Source organism: Anomaloglossus baeobatrachus, chromosome 10, assembly GCF_048569485.1.
Source record: "Anomaloglossus baeobatrachus isolate aAnoBae1 chromosome 10, aAnoBae1.hap1, whole genome shotgun sequence".
Taxonomy (NCBI): domain Eukaryota; kingdom Metazoa; phylum Chordata; class Amphibia; order Anura; family Aromobatidae; genus Anomaloglossus; species Anomaloglossus baeobatrachus.
In genome coordinates, this window is record NC_134362.1 from 78,251,345 (window position 1) to 78,273,648 (window position 22,304).

The 22,304-nt window shown below is 42.5% G+C and overlaps 1 protein-coding gene across 2 annotated transcripts in view; it reads left to right on the forward strand.

Moving 5' to 3' along the window:
* The window catches only part of IGHMBP2 (immunoglobulin mu DNA binding protein 2), a 112,956-nt gene that overhangs the window by 86,506 nt on the left and 4,146 nt on the right, over positions 1-22,304 (forward strand). The window contains exons 13-14 of one of the 2 annotated variants that reach the window (XM_075325328.1): positions 4,613-5,446; positions 11,560-11,762. In XM_075325328.1, the coding sequence (XP_075181443.1) occupies positions 4,613-5,446; positions 11,560-11,762 (1,037 nt within the window). Of the gene's footprint in view, positions 1-4,612; positions 5,447-11,556; positions 11,763-22,304 lie in introns of both variants that reach the window. The other variant, XM_075325327.1, reaches the window with a different exon arrangement.

A 22,304-nucleotide genomic window follows, 5' to 3' on the forward strand; every position in this document is an offset into this window, starting at 1 on the left:
TTGCAACGAGTTGCAGCACTGTCTGCCAGTGAGATGGAGATGAAGCTGAGAGGAGCCTGCAGATGTGTCAGTTATAATCACACACAGCTCTGCAGTGAGAGCAGAGAGCGGCCATCACACAGGTAACACCCCTTTTATTTAAAATAATCTCTGGAGGCGGAGTTATCTTTCAGGCAGCGTCCACCCCATAGCCTGGAAGAGCTCATTTACATAAAGCAAGAAAAGCTGATATTTTAGCAACGAGGCATCTGATATGAGACAGACAGGCATGACATTTTTCAGCACTCTATAACCTGTTTGCCCTTATTAACAGTTTAAAAAGGTCAAAGTGGTGACAGATTCCCTTTAAAGTATACATTAACTTATTAACAACCATTATTTATTTATTTTTTGCTCAATGGTATTTAAAATAAAAAGTAAGCATTTTTGAAAATGGTCTTAGGGGCTACACGGCCACCTTGGTTCCACCAAACTTCACTAGGTGTCATTGCAGTACCCTCACTGCAATGTGGCAAGTGAACTTTGGCCACATGTCAGGCGTCACAGCCAAAGTTCTTTAGGTGTCATTGCTACATTGCAGTGCAATACAAGTGATTGGGGTCATATTATGACAAATTTAACCAGATTTTCTGCCCCTGCTGAAGAAAAGCCTCCCCACAGCATGATGCTGCCACCACCATATGTGATGGTAGCAATGGTGTTTTCAGGATGATTTGCAGTGTTAGTTTTCTGCCACACATAGCATTTTGCCCAAAACGTTATCCTGTGGTCTCATCTGATCAAAGCCCCTTCTTCCACATCCTAGCTGTGTCATCTAAATGGCTTTTTGAAAACTGCAAATGGGACTTTTTATGACTTGCTTTCAAGAATGTCTTTCTTCTTGCCACTGTCCCATAAAGGCCATATTTATGAAGTATACAACCAATAGTTGTCCTGGAGACATATTCTTTGACATGAGCTGTGATCTCTGTAGAGTGACCATGGGCCTTTTCGCTGCTTCTCTAATTGGTGCTCTTCTTCCTTGGGATGTGTCAGTTTAGGTGGACGGCCATGTCTTGGTAGGTTTGAAGTTGTGCCATACTTCTTCCATTTTTGGATGATGGACTGAACAGTGCTCTGTGAGATGTTCAGAGCGTGGGCTACTTTTTATAATCATACCCTGCTTTACTCATCTTCACAACTTTATCCCTGACCTGTCTGGTGTGTTCCTTGGTTTTGATGTTTTTTGATCCCCATTATTCTCAAACAAACCTCTGAGACCTTCACAGAGCAGTTGTAGTTATACTGAGAATGAATTACACATATGTGGACTGAATTTACTAATTAGGTAACTTCTGGAGGCAACTGTTCACTCAGAGTTTTATTTAGTGGTATCAGACTACAGAGGGCTGAATACAAATGCACATCACAATTTTCAAATTCATTTTTTAAAAAATATTTAGAAAACCCTGTATTGTTTCCTTTATACTTCCCACATGTTTGCTACTTTGTGTTGATAAATCACTTAAAATTTCAATAAAATACTGTTAAATTGGTGGGTGTAACATGAAACAATGTGGAAAAGATCACGCGGTATGAATACTTTTTAATGGCGCTGTATATTTTTTACATGACTGTTGCAAATTACAAATTCTATTTTATAGTTGTGGAAGACTGGACCAATTTGCAGTCATTCTGTAGTGTAATATGTATTAATTACCGAGAATTACCATGAGAACATAATATTAGATTAAGTTTTTGTGTAATATGGAGCAATCCTGACATGGTCATAGGAACACCTCTGCAGATGTCGGCTACACTGGCCTTGGAGCAATCAGCATTTTGACCCGGTGGCTACTCGTTTTGTTAATTAGTATGTGACAAATATAATCACTTGCTAATTAACACTCATCAACGTGTCTGGTTGCCCTGCAGTAATACTATGTTAAGAGACACTATGGCATGCAACATATACAATAGTGATAAGAGCGCATTCTGTACCAAGCAAGCTTAGATTCCTCGGAAATCTGTGTGACTGTCCCCATCGGAGCTGTAACTCCAGCCCCATAACACAGTATGTCTCTCAGTTTTTTTTTTTTATAGGACTGGGTATAGGCTTTATAGGGTTTATATGGTTTACTCAGTATGATCGTGGCCATTGAGCAGCCGACCAGTGGTCCTTTAAATGGCTTGTTTAGACAGCAGCCGACCAGGCACAGAACAATCTTTAGTATGTTCTCGGCATCATATTCTCCGCAAGACTATGTGGAGTAGCAACGATCATCACTGACTTCGTGGGTCCATTCGCTCTCCTTGTGGTGCACACAGACAGCACCAGGACCGCCGCCTGTCTTAAGGAGTAGAAAATCAGGACTGGGACCTACAGAGAGAAAAACTTTTAGGCTATGTGCGCATGCTGTGTTTTTTTGACGCTACGTTTTTGTGCGTTTTTGGCCGCTAAAAACTCATAAAAACCGCACCCGCGGTAAAAATGTGCAAAAAACGCATCAGTAAAAACGCATACGTTTTTACCACGATTTGTTGCGTTTTTGGCTGCATTTTGCTGCGTTTTTGATCTCTGCGTTTTTCTAATGCATTGCACGGGGGGAAAATGCAGGAAAGAATTGACATGTCCATTTTATTTTTTTTTTAAGCTCAAATACGCAGCTTAAAAAAAAAGTTGTGTGCGGACAGCAAAAATGAAAACTCATAAACTTTGCTGGGGAAGCGAAGTCATGCAGTTTTGAGCCGAAAAACGCACCCGAAAAACGCCCTGTGCGCAGATAGCCTTAAGGTTGTTCACTACTGTGTTTTACAGCCACTAGTAAAATACTAACCAAAAATACTGACGTCAAAATCAGATTTGACTTGTACCTGCCGGTTGGTTCTTATTCGCACAGTGCATTCGCATGTAATTTACTTTTGAATAACAGGTAAAACATTCTTTTTAGGAGTTTTTCCTCCATAAAAATAATCTGATAACAGCTTAAAGGGGTTTCCCACAAATAAAGTTCATTTTAAAATTCATTTTAATCAGTAGATCTTGGAATAATAATAATTTCCACAATTGGATGTGTTATAAAAAAATGTTCTGGGCTGAGATAATCTTATTTGTGTGTCCCTGCTATGTACTGTGTAATGGCCGTGTCTGACCGTACAGGGACGTGGTCTGATTATACCACATCTCCTGGACAGGGGAGGACACAAAAGAGAGTATACAGACATTACAGCATGGAGTTATAGCTGATTCTTTCTGTGAGGTAAAGCATTTATCTGCCTGTTTTTTAAAAATGTTTTACCTCAATGAAAGAATCAGCTGTGATCCTCTGCTGTAATGTCTTTATACTCTCTTGCATCCTCCCTGACCCAGGAGCTGTGGTATGATCAAACCATGTCCCTGTGTCTGACCGTGCAGTAACATGGTCTGAACATGCAAAAGAGATTATATAGACATGACAGTATGGGATTCCAGCTTCTGCTTTCTGTGAGGTAAAACATTTCCTGTCTGTTTGTAAATATGTTTTACCTCACAGAACTAGCAGCTGTGATCCCATTTTGCAATGTCTTTATATTCTTTTACTTTCACCCTACCCAGGAAATGTGGTATGATCAGACCATGCACCAGTATGGTCAGACATGGCCATTACACAGCACATACTGTATATAAGATTATCTCAGCACGGGAACATTTTTTAAACACATCCAAGCGTGGATCTTATTATTATTCTAAGATCTATTGATTAAAATGAACTTTGGGGGAAAACCCCTTTAAATTGTAAATGAAAAAGAAGTCATACTCACCCTGTCAATTGCACGCTGATTGTCTGCAGTGGTCTTGTGACTTGATGTTGTGCCCAAGCAGAGTGAGAATTGGGAAGCATTAAATCTGGAATGGGAAGAGATTGGTGATTTTTATTTTGTTTTTTCCACTTAAAGGGAACCTGTCACCGGATTTGTCGACTATAAACTGTGGCCACCACCAGTAGGCTCTTATATACAGTATTCTAGCATACCATATATAAGAGTTCAGGCCAATCTGCATAACGTAAAACTCACTTTATAATACTCACCTAAAAGGCGGTGCGGTGCAGACTGGTTGGATGATTGTCTGCAGTACCGGCACCTCCTCTTTCGGCCATCTTTGTCTTCCTTCTTCCGAAGCCTGGGTGCATGACGCATCCTACGTCATGTACACAAGCCGGCAATGAAGTCATGCGCAGGCGCACTACAATACTTTGATCTCCCCTGCTCAGGGCAAATCAAAGTGCGCTTGCGCAGGATCTCAATGCCGGCTAGTGTGGATGACTTAGGACACGTCATGCACGCAGGCTTCAGAAGAAGGATAACAAAGATGGCTGATAGAGGAGGCGCCAGTGCCGGAGAACGGAGACACCCATCCGACCAGTCTGCACCGCCTCATCCCTTAGGTGAGTATTGTAAAGTGATTTTTACATTCTACACAGCGGCCTGGGCTCTTATACACAGCATGTTAGAATGATGTATATAAGAGCCCACTGGTGGTAGCTGCAGCTTATAGGTCCCAAATCTGGTGACTGGTTCCCTTTTTGATAAACTTCTTTACATTACAGGACAATCCCACATTTAATTTTACAAATGATTTGTTTCCATTCAGGTGAAGTAGGATTTTTGGCTGAAGAAAGACGGATAAATGTAGCTGTTACCCGCGCCCGCCGTCACGTGGCTGTCATCTGTGATTCTCACACTGTTCAGAACAACAAATTTCTCAAGGATTTGGTGACTTACTTCACTGAACATGGAGAAGTCCGAACTGCCTTTGAGTACCTTGATGATATCATCCCAGCGAAGTATTCCCATGACGGTGAAGGTTCTTGTAAGTCTGAAGCAAATGTTAAAACAGGAGGTATAACTAAGTCAAAAAAGACTTCTGCTCCAAAAACGGGGAGCCAAAAGCCCAGCAGTACTGCTGAGAGTCTTCCAAAAGGGAATGGGAAGGCAAAATTGCCCAACCCCATTGGGAAGAAAAAGACGGATATAAATTTAGATGGACAATCCGAAGAAACTTCTAGTAAGGACAGTCTGAGGAAGACCATTCTAGACTTTTTGGAAGATAATAATAAGACTCAGTTAATGTTCCCTCCAGCGCTAACTTCTCATGATCGATTACTGGTCCATCAGATCGCTGAAGAATATGGGCTGCAACATGTAAGCGCTGGAGAGGGCCGAAATAGATGTATTTCTCTCACTAAAGCCAAAGCAATTTCAACTGTTTTCGAATCTCAGACAACAAATGACTCCAACATTCAGAAACATTTACAATCGCAGACAGTGGAACAAAAAGTAAAGCAAAAAGAGGTCAGCCGGTGTGTCTCCTCCAGCAACGCCGACCTGAAGCTCTTACATGCGGAAAGGATCCAGCGGGAGAAATCAAAACTTGAAGAAAAAAAGAAGAAAGAGGTCGCAGAAAAGAAGAAAGCAGATTCTAAAAGTAAGTAACTTTCATCCTGGTAATATAGAAATTCACAATCTCACTGTCACTTAAATGACCTACAAAGGAGTTTATAGTTTTTACCAAATTCTAATTTAATGTGGTTGGCTTTTCAATTTTTTTCTTAGGTTTGTATAAAATGGTAAAATCATACAATTCTCTAATATTGTTTATTTCAGATTCTGCTCATTTACCTTATATTTTCTTTTATCAGCAAGATAGTTTTCTGGGGAAAAAAGGAAAAACCCAGACAATCATTGTAGAGTTAACAAGTTGCCAAAATTGAGAAGCCCCCCCCATATGCCATGTGACCCCTGGGGTTCAGATAAAGGGCATTCCGTTGAATAAAAACAATTTTTTAAAGGACTCAAACTTAAACTTAAAGAAAAAATAAAATAAGTAATAATCATTCATCCCATTACTGTTGGTCTCTAGTTTCTGGAAATAGCCAGAAATTCCTGCTCAGTAAATCACCGGGGCCGCTCACCACTAACCAATATCTAACACAGACACTTTTTTTATTAGTTTTATTTTCCATCCCATATAACCCCTGATGAACTATCCATTGTCCACTACTGGAAAACCCTTCCATAACGGCTCTATTTCCTCTTGGTTGCAGCAATGTTGGCGCTTTAGCTCTTGGTGCCACTTATGGGCTGCAGTGTTCCATCAGACAGCACTCCAGGTAGTGAAACTGTGAAGGTTGCAGACAATCGTTGACCGCTGTTAGGCTGCAGTGCCCGCATAACATAACTATGTCACATGAGTGATGGGAAACACAGTGTCAACATCACTGGAACAACGCCAGTCCTGGAACTGCATAAATATATGTTTTTATTTTTTTAGTGGGGACTATAGCATTAAAGGGGTTCTCTACTACTAGGACAACCCCTTCTGATTCCACACGTTTTCCCCAGGTAAAATAATAAAGCCTATACTCCCCTTCTTTACCAGCACTGTTCCAGTGGTGCCGCGGTTCGTGTTCCTGGGATTCGCGTGATGTTGTGAAAACATCACGCGAGTTCTGCCTCCAATCAACACCGGCTTCTCTCTCGCCGCCTTCAGACCAAATGTACTTAATGTACCAAATGTACTTAATTGTAGAACACTGGGTAAAACAGACACAGAAAAAGACTTGGGTGTATGGGTGGATGGTAAACTTCACTTTAGTGGACAGTGTCAGGCAGCTGCTGCCAGGGCTAATAAAATAATGGAATATATTAAAAGAGGTATAAGTGTTCATGAATAAAATATAGTTCTACCTCTGTACAAGTCACTAGTGCGACCGCACTTAGAATATTGTGTACAATTCTGGTCACCGATATATAAGAAGGACATAGCTGAACTGGAGAGGGTGCAGAGAAGAGCCACCAAGATTATTAGAGGAATGGGTGGGCTGCAATACCAAAACAGGTTATTAAACTTGGGGTTATTTAGTTTGGAAAAACAAAGGCTTAGGGGGGATCTAATCACAATGTATAAACATATGAGGGGACAGTACAGAGACCTTTCCAAAGATCACTTTACACCTAGGCCTGCGACTGGAACACGGGGGCATCCGCTACGTCTTGAGGAAAGAAGGTTTAATCATAATCACAGACGAGGATTCTTTACTGTACGAGCAGTGAGACTATGGAACTCTCTGCCGCATGATGTTGTAATGAGTGATTCACTACTAACATTTAACCCCTTAACGACCGCCGATACGCCTTTTAACGGCGACAAATTAGGGTACTTCTTCCGATCCGCCGCTTTTTAACGGCGGTCGGAAAAAAGGTTCTAGCGCCCCCCCAGAGTCGCAAAATTTCCGGGGTCTCAGCTGCCAGGGTTAGCTGAGACCCTGGAGATCATGATTCAGGCCGGTTTTTCCGGTGCCCGCTCACCTGATGACCGGTATACACCGTATACCGATGATTAGGTTACAGTAAATGGTAGCGCCGGTAAAAAATGATTTATCTCCCATATGGCATAAACAAACATGTCAGAAGCGAGATAAATCTCCTCCCCGGTCCCCCGGTGTCGCCAAAGTGTCCCCCCCTATCCCCCCTGACCCCCCCTCCCGTAAATCCAAGATGGCCGCGCGCACACCAGCGCGCACAGCAGCGCGCCGGACGCATTTACCCTTTTTCTCTGGTTTCTGTCGCATGTGCTATGACACATGCGACAGAAAACTGCTCCCCAGGTTCTGCCATGTCACTCCCTATTTCCCCCCGGTGTCCCCCGTACCTGTTGGAGCGCTGATCCCCCGCGGCCCCCTCCTCCACAGCAGACGCTGGTCACACGTGCAGAGCAGCTGACAGCTCAGCTTCCTGTGTTCAGAGATGCTGGCTGCTGCTGCTCGGCACACTGCAGCCGTGACACGGGGAGGGTGGGTGCAAATTCTTTGGACCCACTCTCCTCAAATGGAGGGTCTGCACTCCTAGAAAATGGGGGATACGTTCCCTGAACGTGCCCCCCATATTCTAGAAGGTCCAGAATCGCCGTGGGACTTTCACAATGGATTACAGGGACTCGATTTTTTTTTTTCTTTTCAATAAATTGGTGAAAGAGGGAATATTTTGGGGAGTGTTTTTTCAAATAAATTTTTTTTTTGTTGTCAATTTTTTTTTTTTATTACTGTCAATTAGTTATGTCTGGTATCAGATAGACGCCGTGACATCACTAATTGCTGGGCTGGATGCCAGGTGACATTACACATCTGGTATCAACCCCATTTATTACCCCGTTTGCCACCGCACCAGGGCAACGGGATGAGTTGGGGTGAAGCGCCAGGATTGGCACATCTAATGGATGCGCCACTTCTGGGGCGGCTGAAGCCTGCTATTTTTAGGCTGGGAAGAGTCCAATAACCATGGCTCTTCCCACCCTGAGAATACCACACCCCAGCTGTCAGCTTCACCTTGGCTGGTGATCTAATGTGGGGGGACCCCAGGTTTGTTTGTTTTTTTAATTATTTATTTATAAATAATTAAAAAAAAAAACAGCTTGGGGAGCCCTCCAAATTGATCACCAGACAAGATGAAGCTGTCAGCTGTGGTTTGCAGGCTACAGCTGTCTGCTTTACCCTAGCTGGCTATCAAAAATAGGGGGGACTCCACGTCATTTATTTTAATTATTTTTTTTCTTTTTGGGCTAAATACAAGGCTAGGCATCCTTTAGTGCCACATGAAAGGCACTAAAGGGGGCCAGCTTAGAATGTGCAGGGGGTGAGACGTTATATATGTTTGACATCTATCCATTCATCCACTGTAGCATTTTAGGCTGTGTGCCCACAATCAGGGTTTGCAGCATTTTGGGCACAGAGTGTTTTCCCTGTATCCATAACGCTGCGTTGTGCAGTAGAACCACAGTGGAAGGATTTTTAGAAATCTCATGCCTACTGTGCTTCTTTTCTCCGCAGCATAAACCGACCTGTGGTGCAGCTTCCCTAGCCTCAGCATGTCAATTTATGCTGCGGAGACAAGAGTGTTCTCTGCAGGTAGATTAGAACTAAAGTCCACAGCAGCCTGAACCCAAATCCTGGGCATGGGCAGCTGCGTTCTCCCGTGGACAACACTCACATCTCTGCAGGAAGGCTGACACTGTGTACTAGATGCCGTGTCGCTGGATCATGGCCACATAGCCTAAAAGTGAGAATATTGAGAATATTGTTGCTGCAGCCACATTTTTGTGAAGTACCTGTGGATTCAAATTGCTTACTATACTCCTGAATAAAATCCTTGAGGGGTCCAGTTTCCAAAATGGGGACACTTGTGGGGGGTTTCTGATGTATAGGTACCCAAGAGGCCCTGTCTAATGTGACGTGGTGCGAGCAATTTATTTCAACTTTTCCAAAATTCAAATGGTGCTCCTTCCATTCCAAGCCCTCCCATTTATCCAAACAGAGGTTTTTGGCCACATATGGGGTATCCCTGCTATGGGGTATCCCTGCGCTCACAAGAAATTGGATAACAATCTGTGGGGTCCACGTTTTGTTGTTGCCTATTGAAAAAGTGAGAAATGCAACATTTTTAGGTAAAATGTTAATTTTTATTTTTTTTCATTCCACATTACTTTAGTTCCTGTGAAGCACCTGAAGGGTTAATAAACTAACTTTTTGGATGTGGTTTTGAGTACCTTGAGGGGTGCAGTTTTTAGAATGGTGTCACTTTGGGGTATTTTCTTTCACCTAGGCCTCTCAAAGTCACTTCAAATGGGACGTGGTCCCTAAAAAAATGGTTTTGTAAATTTTGTTGAAAAAATGGGAAATTGCTGATGAACTTTGAACCCTTCTAACTTCCTAACCCCAAAACAAAAATTTGTTTCAAAAATTGCGCTGATCTAAAGTAGACAAGTGGGAAATGTTATTTATTAACTATTTTGTGTGACATAACTCTCTGGTTTATGGGTATAAAAATTAAAAGTTTGAAAATTGCAAAATTTTAAAAAATTTTTCTCAAATTTCAGATTTTTTCACAAATAAAATAAAAAAATATCATCCTAAATTTACCTCTAACATGAAGTCCAATATGTCACGAAAAAACAATCTCAGAATCACCGGGATCCATTGAAGCGTTCCAGAGTTATAACCTTATAAAGTGACACTGGTCAAAATTACAAAAAGTGGCCTGGGCATTAAGTACAAAACTGGCTTCGTCCTTAAGGGGTTAAGCAGAGCCTGGACGCCTTTCTTGAAAAATGTAATATTACCAGTTAAGTATATTAGATTTTATGACAGGGTGTTGATCCAGGGAACTAGTCTGATTGCCGTATGTGGAGTAAGGAAGGAATTTTTTTCCCCATTGGCGCTTGTTTGCCACATTGTTTTTTTTGCCTTCCTCTGGATCAACATGTTAGGCTATGGGTTGAACTAGATGAACTTAGAGTCTCCCTTCAACCTTAAAATCTATGATACTATGATATGAGCAATCAACAGGAAGTGAGCAGCAGCCGCAGCGCTCACTTCCTGTTGATTAACTCGTTTGGTCCAAAGGCGGAAAGACTGAAGCTTGCGCTGATTGGACATTGGGCTCAAGTAACGTCACGACATCATGTGAGCCCTGGGAACACAATCTGCGGTACCGCTGGAACAACGCCAGTACAGGAGGTGAGTATAGGGTTTATTATTTTACCTGGGGAAAACGTGAAATCAGAAGGGGTTGTCCTAGTAGTGGATAACCCCTTGAATCAGAGGTACTTCAATAGTGAACATCGGGAGAATTAATATTGATAGCCATAATAGGGAATAGTTAATATATATAAACCAAAGTGATTCCCATAAAATATACAAAGTTTATTCATTTTACATAAAATCAAGATACAAAAATAACAACGTACAAAAAATTGCCATACTGGCCATGTAAACCAAAGGAGTAGTAGTCGTCCCTGGTAATACAAGGTGCTTTAATCCCTTTACCCAGTTTGGTCTATCTAACCATGGAGGCAATACGCCCAACTCAGCAGCTAACCCTTCCTAACACACACCCAAGGGGGGATAGGGTGGGAGGGAAGGGGACCAGGGAGGGGAATCACAGATATAAAGCAGCTTATAAAAAGGATAGTCAATTTCTCCAATAGGAAATATGTAGAAGAATCCTTCAGCATCAATACTTAGCTTCCAGATTAAGGAATGTCCTTCATGATAATGTATATTCACAGAGGAAAATGGCCATGGATGGAAATGGTGAGTAAGTTCAGACAGAGGTTCTGTCCCCATTACCAAGTACAAGTTCTCTGGAAAACTTTACAGCAGCTTAGAAGAGGATCACAGTTGCACGCCTCATGCCTCGACGCGTTTCTCCGTTATACACGGTTCATCAGGAGGCCTGATGGACAAGATAAATACATGAAGAGTCCAAATATCAATCCCCAAAAGCAGAGCTATCAAGTCACCAATATAGAGCAGCCCAGACAATGCTGGTAAGGTGCCATCCACGAGGTGTAGCAGGGAAGGAGGTACTCTCATGGATAACCCCTTGAAGAACAGGTTGTCCAATAGTGAACAACCCCTTTAAATGATGAAGCAGAGGTTTAATAAGGCTGGCTCTTGCCCTGTGAGGATGATGGAATGGTTCTCCCTTGTTAACTGTCACTTATCATTTACCTCTTTCTTTATCTTTTTCTCTTTGTAGAAGCCTTTTTTCCTGTTACAGGTAAAAATGATATAAAACCAGATGCAGAGAACCTGGGAACGGACGACTTTGATGCACTAATTGCGGCTACAGTAAAAGCTGACAACACTTGTGGTTTTGCGAAATGCAAGTCCAGCGTTGTAACAGTGGGAGATTTCTGCATACACTGCAATAAACGCTACTGCCTCAGTCACCATATTCCAGAGGTAATCAATGTTATATATGTGCAGTCCTCCTGCAGTACATTAACTAGGCCCATTCACTTGGAGACATCTGTCAGGTGCCTAATGGTGTAGCCTGTAGAAATAGATCTTGTTGATGTACTCAGACGCCACTAACAATTTAAGTCTTCAAGGAGAATTACTTCTTATAGTTTACATTATCTTTAGTCACAAAAGCTTCCATAGTAATCTTACAGGGTTTTCCCTAGAAATAATCATTTATTTAGCTGGTGTGAACTGTGAAGAAGACCTGTCATCTGGACTGTGTTCTTGTACAATAGAGCTGCACCTATTACTGTCTATAAATGTACACCTTTGCAATATTCTTATTATTCAGTGCATCTAACCTGAAACAAATCTTGACACAAATTTTGTTTTTCACAAAGTTTGGTACTTCAGTATTTTTCTGAGAGCCTTTGGTCAATCCTTAAAAAATGTGTGAAAAAAGAATGTCAGTCTCAAAATTTGGATATTAAAGACCTTGCGCTCATCGACCTTCTGTTTGAGGATGCCCCGCAGATGCTCAGTAGGGTTTCGGTCTGGAGACGCTTGGCCAGTCCAGCACCTTTACCCTCAATTTCTTTAGCAAGGCAGTGGTCGTCTTGGAGGTGTGTTTGGGGTCGTTATCATGTTGGAATACTGCCCTGTGCCCCAGTTTCCGAAGAGAGGGGATCGTGTTCTGCTTCAGTATGTCACAGTACATGTTGGCATTTATAGTTCCCTCAATGATCTGTAGCTCCCCACAGCCGGCAACACTCATGCAGCCTCAAACCGTGACATTTCCACCACTATGCCTGACTGTAGGCAGGACACTTGTTTTTGTACTCCTCACCTAGTTGCTGCCACACACTTGACACCATTTGAACAAAATAAGTTTATCTTGGTCTCATCACACCACAGAGCATGGTTCTAGTAATTTATGTACTTTGTCTGCTTGTCTATAGCAATCGGTTTGCGGGCTTTCTTCCTCATTAACCCTTATTACAGATCATCTGAGGTCTGTGCTGAGCGTTACACTAAATTAAGCATTGTCCTTCTTGTCACTCTGAGCTGTTGTCTTCTGAGCGGTGCGAGAGCTGTAAAATCCTATTACACTTGTTCCCGCACTGAAGACTGTAGCCTAGAAGCAGGAAAAGGATGCTTTTTAGATAATTGTAGTCACAGCACATTCTTCAGGCGGTTTGTGCTGTGGATTTTCAGCAAAAAAAAACTACAGTATGGAGCATACAACTTCACAATTTTACTAATCAGTGCGCATGCAAAAACAATGCTTTACTGACAGAAAGTTAGTTCTACTGTTGGGTTTGTAGAGCCGGAGCGAGGAGTTTAAAGTGTTTGCTACAGGCAAAATGTATTATTGCAGCTCTCCTCACTAAACACTGCGTAATACAATTCCTCGGCTTTGATTGCTCTGACAGACCGTGAAATCGTATACATGCGTATATGTGGTACTCTCCCGCTGACATGCACAGCATGCTCCAAGTCATGATGAAGCAGGATTTCCGGACCGGTGAATACACTAGTACCATCAATCATGGCTAATGGGGAGGTTTTAGGATGGGCAGAGTGCTGAGACCGTCCTCAGAGCCCTTGCCAAATAATTAACATTGTTTGATTATGCTAGTTATTTCCACAATGCTAATATGTACAGCTACACCGGTATGTATGGACATATATACTGTAGTAGGCAGAAACCATCCTACAGGTTCCTAGTAATGTAAACAAACCTACTGTCACGATTCCTCTGCGCAGAGCATCTTGCACACAGGTGTTGCTCTGCTGTGCCTTCCTGAATTACAGAGCTGGCAGTGATATTATTCCTCTGTGCAGAGCATCTTGCACACAGGTGATGCTCTGCCACGCCTTCTTGAACTACAGAGCCAGCAGTGACATGTTTCCTTTGTGCAGAGCATCTTGCATATTTGGAGATGCTCTGCTATGTTTCTTTGAGCACTAGCTGACAGGTTGTTTGACAACATAGGAATCCATGCAGGTTCTGGGAGGTGCTGATTACTCAGGTGTTCCCCTTCCTTGTAATTGCTCTGTTTCATTACTGAGCATGCTCTCCGAGAACCTTGCCAGTCGTACTCTCTGGTTCTGCAGTTGTGCTCTTGGCTTGTGTTTGTGCCTGTGTTCTGATCTAAGTTTCCTGACCTTGGACCGTTGTTTGACTCCTCTATGCCCGCTCCCTGTTCTTATCGTTACCTCCTGGTTTCTGACCTCGGACTGTTACCTGACCACGTCTCTGTCTGTTCCCTGAATCTAATACGTACTCTCCTGGAATTCTGACCCTCGGCCTGTGACTTGACTGCACTTCTGCTAACTCCCTGTGTCCTGTTGTGTCCTCCTGTTTCCCGACCCCGGCTTGTCTGACTACCCTTTCGTCTATACTATCAGTAAGTAGTGACTAGCATCACACCTACACTTTAACATTTCACAATCTAAAAATGAAAGGTCTCTTTTCCATTTTGAGATATATGAGTGACAATCAATCATCTTTATGAATAACAGTGATTGTTCCATTTGAGAGGAATAATATAGATTCTGGTAAATTAGCGCTAATCGAGGACAACGTTAAGAAGCATCGCCACTCGTAGTTACTCGGTGAGCTCACAGATCAGCATCATAGTTTGTCCGAGAAGGAGTAAATTGTCCTGGTATGCCTCCATTCCCTGTTGATTGATGGATGCCAAATCATGTGACTTGTATAGATGCCTGCAGGCTCGGAAAGAGCAGCTGTTCCTAGCGCTGTCCTCTGGGATCCCTAATGAGACCATGTTTAGTGGATAACCAACTAATACAACATTAACATGCAAACCAATAGCACTCAATTGGGTTTCCCAGTGATTATTATGGTAATGTGGTTCCTATTTCCCAAAATCACCACTTTAGTGGTTTTAATAATCCTGCAGCAAGGCCGATACATTCTACAAGTACAGTACAGCTCCAAGAGAATAAACGGAATTAGGTGCAATTATAGAGACCTCACTTTCTCCTTATATCTAAAGGGACACAAGGTATAACAAGTACAGGCTACCTACATGTGCTGGGGTGTTGAATACGATCTATTATGCCCTGTTATCAGCCATCACAGACTGATGGAGAGAATGAGGTTACATCTTCATTTTGCTGCTTTATCTAGCGCTCTTGCTTACGGTGCATTAATTATTTTGGGAAAAAGTCACAATAGGATCCCTTATAGAGTAGAAATGTGCAGTGCTTCACCTGTGGAGGAACTACACTTAGGTCAAGAAATATTTGGACAGTGACCGAATCTTGGTTATTTGGGTTCTATAGGCCACTATTTTTTATTTAAAATGAAACAACTGTGATTTAATTACTTTCAGGTTTAATAAATGAGGTTGAACAAAAATTTCTTGCGACACGTTTAGGAATTGCAACTATTTTTTTCTACAAATCCTCCTCGTTTCAGGGGCTCAAAAGTAATTGGGCAAACTAACTTTACTAGAAATAAAAAAGATAATTTTTAATACTTTGTAGAGCATCCTTTACAGGCAATGACTACGTGAAGTCTGGAAGCCATGGACGTCACCAAACGCTGGGTCTCCTCCTTTGTGATACTTTGCTGTCTTTTACTGAACTTCAGTTGTTATTGGTTTGTTGGTCTTTCTAATAAGTTTTGTTTTAAGCATGGAAAATGCAGCTTGATGGGGTTGGGATCTGAGGACTGACCCGGTCATTGAAAAATATTCAACTTCTTAGATTCAAAGATACTCCTGGGTTGCTGTCGTTGTATGTTTTGGGTCATTGTCCATCTGTGAAGCACCGTCCAATCATCCTTGCTGCATTTGGTCGAATCTGAGCAGTAAGTATCGCCCTGTACACTTCAGAATTCATCCGGCTGCTTCTGTTTTCAGTCACATCATCAATAAACACTAGTGTCCATTGGAAGCCATCCATGCCCGGGCATCACACTGCCTCTGCCATGTATTACAGAGGATGTGCTATACTTTGGATTATGAGCCATTCCAACCCTTCCCCATACTCTCCGCTTCCCATCATTCTTGTACAGGTTGATCTTGGTGTCATCTGTCCAATGCTTTGTCAGAATAGGGCTTCTTTTAGATGTTTAAGTCTAATTTGTGTTAAACCCATTCTATTTGCTCTCATGACGTTTTCTCTTTATGGTAGATTTAGATATTGAAACACCTTGTTACTGGAGAAGGTCCTTCACTTGGGGGGATTTTTCTTCACAAGGAAAGGATTCTGTAATAATCCACCACTATTGTCTTCCATGGACTTCCAGGCCTTTTTGAGTTCCTAAGCTCACCACTGAGCTCAGTTTTTCTACAGAATGTACCAGACTGTTGATTTGGCCACTCCTCTAACATTTCTGCAGTCTGCCTGATGGAGTTTTTTTTTAGCCTAATAATAATCTGTTTCTCTTTCATTGAGAGCTCCTGTGACTGCATGTTGTGGGTTCACAGCAACAGCTTCCAAATGCAAATGCCACATCTAGAATAAGCTCCAGACCTTTTACCTGATTAAGTGATAATAGTTTGATTAGGCAATAGTCCATACAGCCCATTAAAGGGCTTTTTAGATAATTGTCCAATTACTCTTCGGCTCTTGAAAAAGAGGCAGCTACATAATAAAAAACTGTAATTCCTAAACCCTTACTCCAATTAGGATGTGAATACTCTCAAATTAACCACTTCAGCACCCAGCAATTTTCCATTTTTCTTTTTTTTCCTCCCTGTTTTCCAAGGGCCTTAACTTTTTTATTTTTTCATCAATTTAGCCATATGCGGGATTATTTTTTGCAGGACTAGTTGTACTTTTGAATGACACCATTCACTATGCCCAATATTGTCCTGGAAAATGGAGAAAAATTACAAGTGCTGTGTAATTGCAAAAAAAGTGCAATTTCACAATGACTTTTGGGGGTTTTAGTACTATGTTTACTACATGGTAAAACTGATTTGGCAAATATGATTCTTCAGGTCAGAATGAGTACGTTGATACTAAACGTATACATTTTTTTATTGTTTAAGTGGTGAAAACAAATTCAGAGAAAAAAATTGTGCTTTTGGCGCCACTTTTCAAGGCCATAATGTTCTCACTTTTCCTGATCTGGGGCTGTATGATGGCTTATTTTTTGTGTCGTTGAGTTGATGTTTTTAATTATACAATTTTTGGGTTGATACAATGGTTTGATTGCCTTTTATTACATTTTATTTCAGTGTTGCGGCTACCAAAAAAACAGTATTCTGTCTTTTTCATTTTTTTTCTGTTACACCCCTTACAATTCAGATTGATTTATTTTATTGTTTTATTTTCAATGGGGCAAAAGGGGATTGATTTTGTTCTTTTCTTTCCATGTTTTTAATTTTTTTTTTCCTTTCACGCTTTATTGTTTTTACTAGTTCCTGTATGGAACTTGAAGTTATTATCATCCGATCGGTTGAACTGTACAGAGCGGTACATCAGCATCAGCACACATGCTGTCTTCCTATGAATGCTGGTGCCAAGACTGCGTTCACATTCAATACGTCATGACAGACACAGGGGTCATTAGATTAAGGATTAGGCTGGTTAAAGTCCAACTGCCTGATCTTTCTTTCCCCCAATATCTTTCATCCAGTTACCATGCTACACATTAGATGATTGGCCAATCCCATCAAAGCCGTTGGGTGTGGTTAATATCCTTCTATCTTATATTGGTGCATTTAGGCTGTTTTTGTACTAACCTTAAAAGAAACCCATCACCAGGCTTTTCCCTATAAGCTACAGCCACCACCAGTGAGCCCTTATATACAGCATTCTAGAATACTGTATATGAGAGCCCAGGCCGACTTGTACAACGGAAAATACACCTTTTATAATACTCACCTAGGGGGCAGTCCAGTGTCGCTGCTCTCGGTTCAGCTCCTCCTCCATCTTGTGCGATCTCTGTGCTCCTGCCCAATCCCGTGTGCATGACACGTCCTGCGTGATTAACAGAGCAGCCTCCATTGCGCTCCTGTGCGTGCGCACTTTGATCTGCCTGGCTGAGGGCAGTTGCAAGAAAAGGTCAAAGACCGCCTGCGCATGTGCACTACAATACTTTGATCTGCCCTCAGCTGGGCAGATAAGTGCGCATGCGCAGGAGGGTTATGGAGGCCTCTCTGTGAATGACGCAGGCTGTGTCATGCACACGGGGCTGGGCAGCAGGACAGAGATCGCACAAGAGCAGAAGACTGCTGGACCGAGAGCAGCGACACTCATCACATCAGACCGCCCCCTAGGTGAGTATAATTAAGGTTGTTTTTACGTTATACAGTGTGGCTTGGGCTCTTATATACATTCTGGAATGCTCTATGCAACAGCTTACTGGTGATGGCCGTAGCTTATAAGGGAAACACCTGGTGACAGGTTCCCTTTAATATTTGGTTGCACACAATTTATAATAAATACCTGCAATCATTCGCTTCCTATAACCATCAACAAGCTTCTTACTCCTCTCATCGTTAATTTTGGACCTCTCTTCTTTTACAAACTTCTCCCGGTCTCTCATATTTGAAGGCGTCTTCTCCCAACAGCAATTTTAAGATCTCTCTACAGGTGTTCACTGGGATTTAGATCCGGTCTTATTGCTGCCATTTCTGAACTCTTCAGCTGTTTGTTTACATCCATTTCTGAGTGCTTCTTGAAGTATGTTTGGGGTTATTGTTCTGCTGGAAGACCCTTGACCTAGGACGCTAACCCAGCTTTCTGACACTGGGCACTACATTGCGCCCCAAAATCCTTTCGTAATGTTCAGATATTTTGATGCCTTGCACATAGTCAAGGTGCCTAGTGCCAGAAACAGAATAACAACCCCAAAATATCTTTCAGCCTCCACCATATTTGACTGTAGGTGCTATGTTCTTTTCTTTGTAGGCATCATTCCTTTTCAGTAAACAGTAGAATGATGTGCTTTAACAAAAAGCTGGATATTGGTCTCTTCTGTCCACAATACGCTTTCCCAGAAAGATTTTGGTTTACTTATGTACATTTTGGCAAACTGAAGTCTAGCTTTTTATGTCTGTGTCCGCAATGGGGTCCTCCTGGGTCTCCTGGCATAACGTTTCCTTTCATTAAAATGTTGACTCATAGTTCGCGCTGACACTGATGCTCTCTGAACCTGCAGGGCAGTTTCAATTTCTTTGGAACTTGGTTGGGGCTGCTTATCCACCATTCAGACTATCCTGCACTGCAAACATTTTTACCAATTTTTCTCTGCAGTCCACGTCCATGGATATTAGCTGCAGTGACATAGATTGTAAACTTCTTCATTATGTTACACACCGTGGACAAAGGAACATCAATATCTCTGGAGATTAACTTTTAAACCTTGACATTATTGATATTTTTCAATAATTTTGGTTCTCAAGGTCTCCAACAGTTCTCTTCTCCTCTTTCTGTTCTCCATGCTTAAGGCCGCTTTACACGCTGCGATATCGTTACCGATATCGCTAGCGTACGTACCCGCCCCCATTGTTTGTGCAAAACGGGCAAATCGCTGCCCGTGGCGCACAAAATCGCTCGGACCCGTCACACTATTTACCTGCCTAGCGACGTTGAAGTGACCGGCGAACCGCCTCCTTTCTAAGGGTGCGGTTCGTTCGGCGTCACAGCGGCGTCACTAAGCGACCGCCCAATAGAAACGGAGGGGCGGAGATGAGCGGGATGTAATATCCCGCCCACCTCTTTCCTTCCGCATTGCCGGTGGACGCAGGTAAGCAATGTTCGTCGTTCCTGTGGTGTCACACGTAGCGATGTGTGCTGCCGTAGGAACGACAAACAACATCGTACCTGCAGCAGCAACGATAATTGGGAATAGGGGGGCATGTCAACGATTAGAGATTTTGCACGTTTTTGCGATGATTTAAAATCGCTCATAGGTGTCACACGCAACGACATCGCTAAAACGGCTGGATCTGCGTCACAAATTCCGTGACCCCAACGAGATCGCTTGAGCAATATCGTAGCGTGTAAAGCGGCCTTTAGTGTGGGACACACAGACACACAATGCAAAGATTGAGCCAACTTCTCCCCTTTTATCTGGTTTACGGGGGATTTTCATACTGCCCACACCTGTTATTTGCCACAAGTGAGGTTGAATGATCATCACATGCTTAGAACAAAGTTGTTTACCCATAGTTTTGGAAAGTGCCAACAATATTGTACAACCCATTTTTGGGGTTTTGTGTGTAATGTGAAATTGCATTTATTTCTCAGTTTTTTTGTATTCTATCAATATTTCATTTTCTGGAATGATTTCAAGAGTGCCAACATTTTCAACGATGACTGCATATATAGTATAGAAATTATACAATGCATCATAAATAGACACGTTTAACTGGTACCAGTGGATACTTCCATCTATTTGTCTAAATTCAGTGACCATTTAAGTAGTTGTAGGAAAAGTTTAAAATGCAGAGAGATTGTGAAAACTTTGCTCTAGGTCCCATCATTTTCTAGTTGTGTCTCTAGCAGTCAAAACGTATATGAAAAGTCTATACACTGCTCACATCTGTTGAAAATTGGTAGTTTCCGTGCTATGCTATCCATATTTCCTACTCAGCTGAGAAAAGGAGAAAAAACGTCTACTCTTTACTTTTGTGGCTCTGATAGTAAATCTAGTGGGGTCTAGGTCCTAGAGGTGGATAAAGGATTCCACTAAATTTATTGCCCAAAGGCATTTGACAACCTAAGCTTTAATTTGACCATGGTTTCTTGATGCATGACCATCTCCATGACTGAAGACTATGGAAGGAAAAGTAGATCGAGAAGTAAACTGGTTTTCTAAGACATAATGGTGATTGTCATCAATCTTTAACTGGTGGGGATCCAGACCACTTCTCACAAAAAAGACCTCTAGGATATCTTGGAGTTCTGCAGGGTCATCATGTTGGCGCTCTCCTCTACGCAATGATGCCTTCACCTCTGTACTATACAGGCCAGCCTCATCCCTTGGACTGTACTGTCTGTGCAGGTTATATAAGACACTGAATAATTTTGTCTGAAAGTAGTATAGCTCATAAACAAGTCTGCAAATCTGCAACATGGTAACATTAAAAATTGCTTTCTGGAAGTACTAAGCAGTCTGTGAGCTCCACATTGGGCAGCACTATAGCCATCTGTGCCCATGCTCTCTAACATTTGGTTCTACTTGTCTGAGGATGCAGTCTTCAGCGAGTTCCGTTTGTCATGTCATCCACTAGATTAGGCTTCAGCCTACTAGCGTGTTTCAGATACTATCTGAGAGTGAATTATAAGGTCTGCACATTGCAAGCGTTACACACAGGGATGAAGACATTTAATGAGCATACTCTAATTCTGTCATACGTTATGATCAGTGCAAGACCAAGCAAAGGCTGCAGAAGAGTACATTTGTAAGCTGGCAGATATCCAGCAGAACTTGCAGAAAGCAGTGCAGCCGATCAAGTAGCCTTCATAAACGGGTTCATGGCCCACTTGGTTCTACTGTAGATAGCATTGTGAAGAGAGTGTAAATGCCAGTGTTACGATGGTACCACAATGGAAAGTGGTCCCTCCTATTTCTGGTGTCAGGAGATTTCATGCACACATGCTCATGTTAATAATGCTGGCAGTGCAGATGCTCCTTTATCCAGCACTGCAAGGGTTAAGTAGATCCTCTGGTCTCCTGAAAATTGAGTGTAAACAATAGTCAGTGTTCTTGTCACGTCTCCACCGGAGTCGACTTCTGCTGCAATCACCAGACGCCGCTGTGTTACCACTGTCGGCAGCGCTGGGGACTGGGGAGCAGTCAGTGGCTCTGCTGGGCACAGGCTCTGCTCATCTATTAGGCTGTGTTTCACTAAGACCTGCAGTACCACTGGTTGTCTGTGGTGGTGTGTGCCTACTAGCTGAGTAGCTACCTTTAATCTGGGGCCAATGGGAAGGCACCATACCCCTCTTATGCTTTCTCCCTTCTGCTGGCAGGTGCCAGATATAGTCCTGTAATTCCCTGCTAGACTGGTTCCCTGGTGTTTGTTTGTATTCCGTGTATTGACCTTAGCTTAACTACCTGACCACTCTTCTGCCTGCCATTCCTGTACTGTACTGCTATCTCTTGTTTTGACCCTTAGCTTCTTTACCCGACCACTCTTCTGCTTGCCATTTCTGTACTTCGCTGCTTGTTCCGGTTTTGACCCTTAGCTTGATATCTGACCACTCTCCCGCCTGACGATTTTTGTCCCTGTTATACCTTCTGGATTTGACCCTGCCTGGTTACTGCTCTTCTCAGTACTGCAATCTTTCGTGGGCAGCGATCACCTGGGCCCTGTCGTAATTCCAAATCCCTGTACAGGGGTTAAAGGGTTGTGGGGTCCAGGTTCCTGCTTTGTGGGCGGTTGCCTCTATTCACCTGTTTCACCGATCCTGAGTCCGTGGCTCCAGGCAGGCGTCACAGTTCTCTATTGTTAATCAGCTCTGCTATAAAGGCTTCTCTCCCAGTCCAGGTAAACTGCTGGTGATAGTTTGTGCTATTCTTGCCTCTAGAGGGAACCTGTAAGTTGA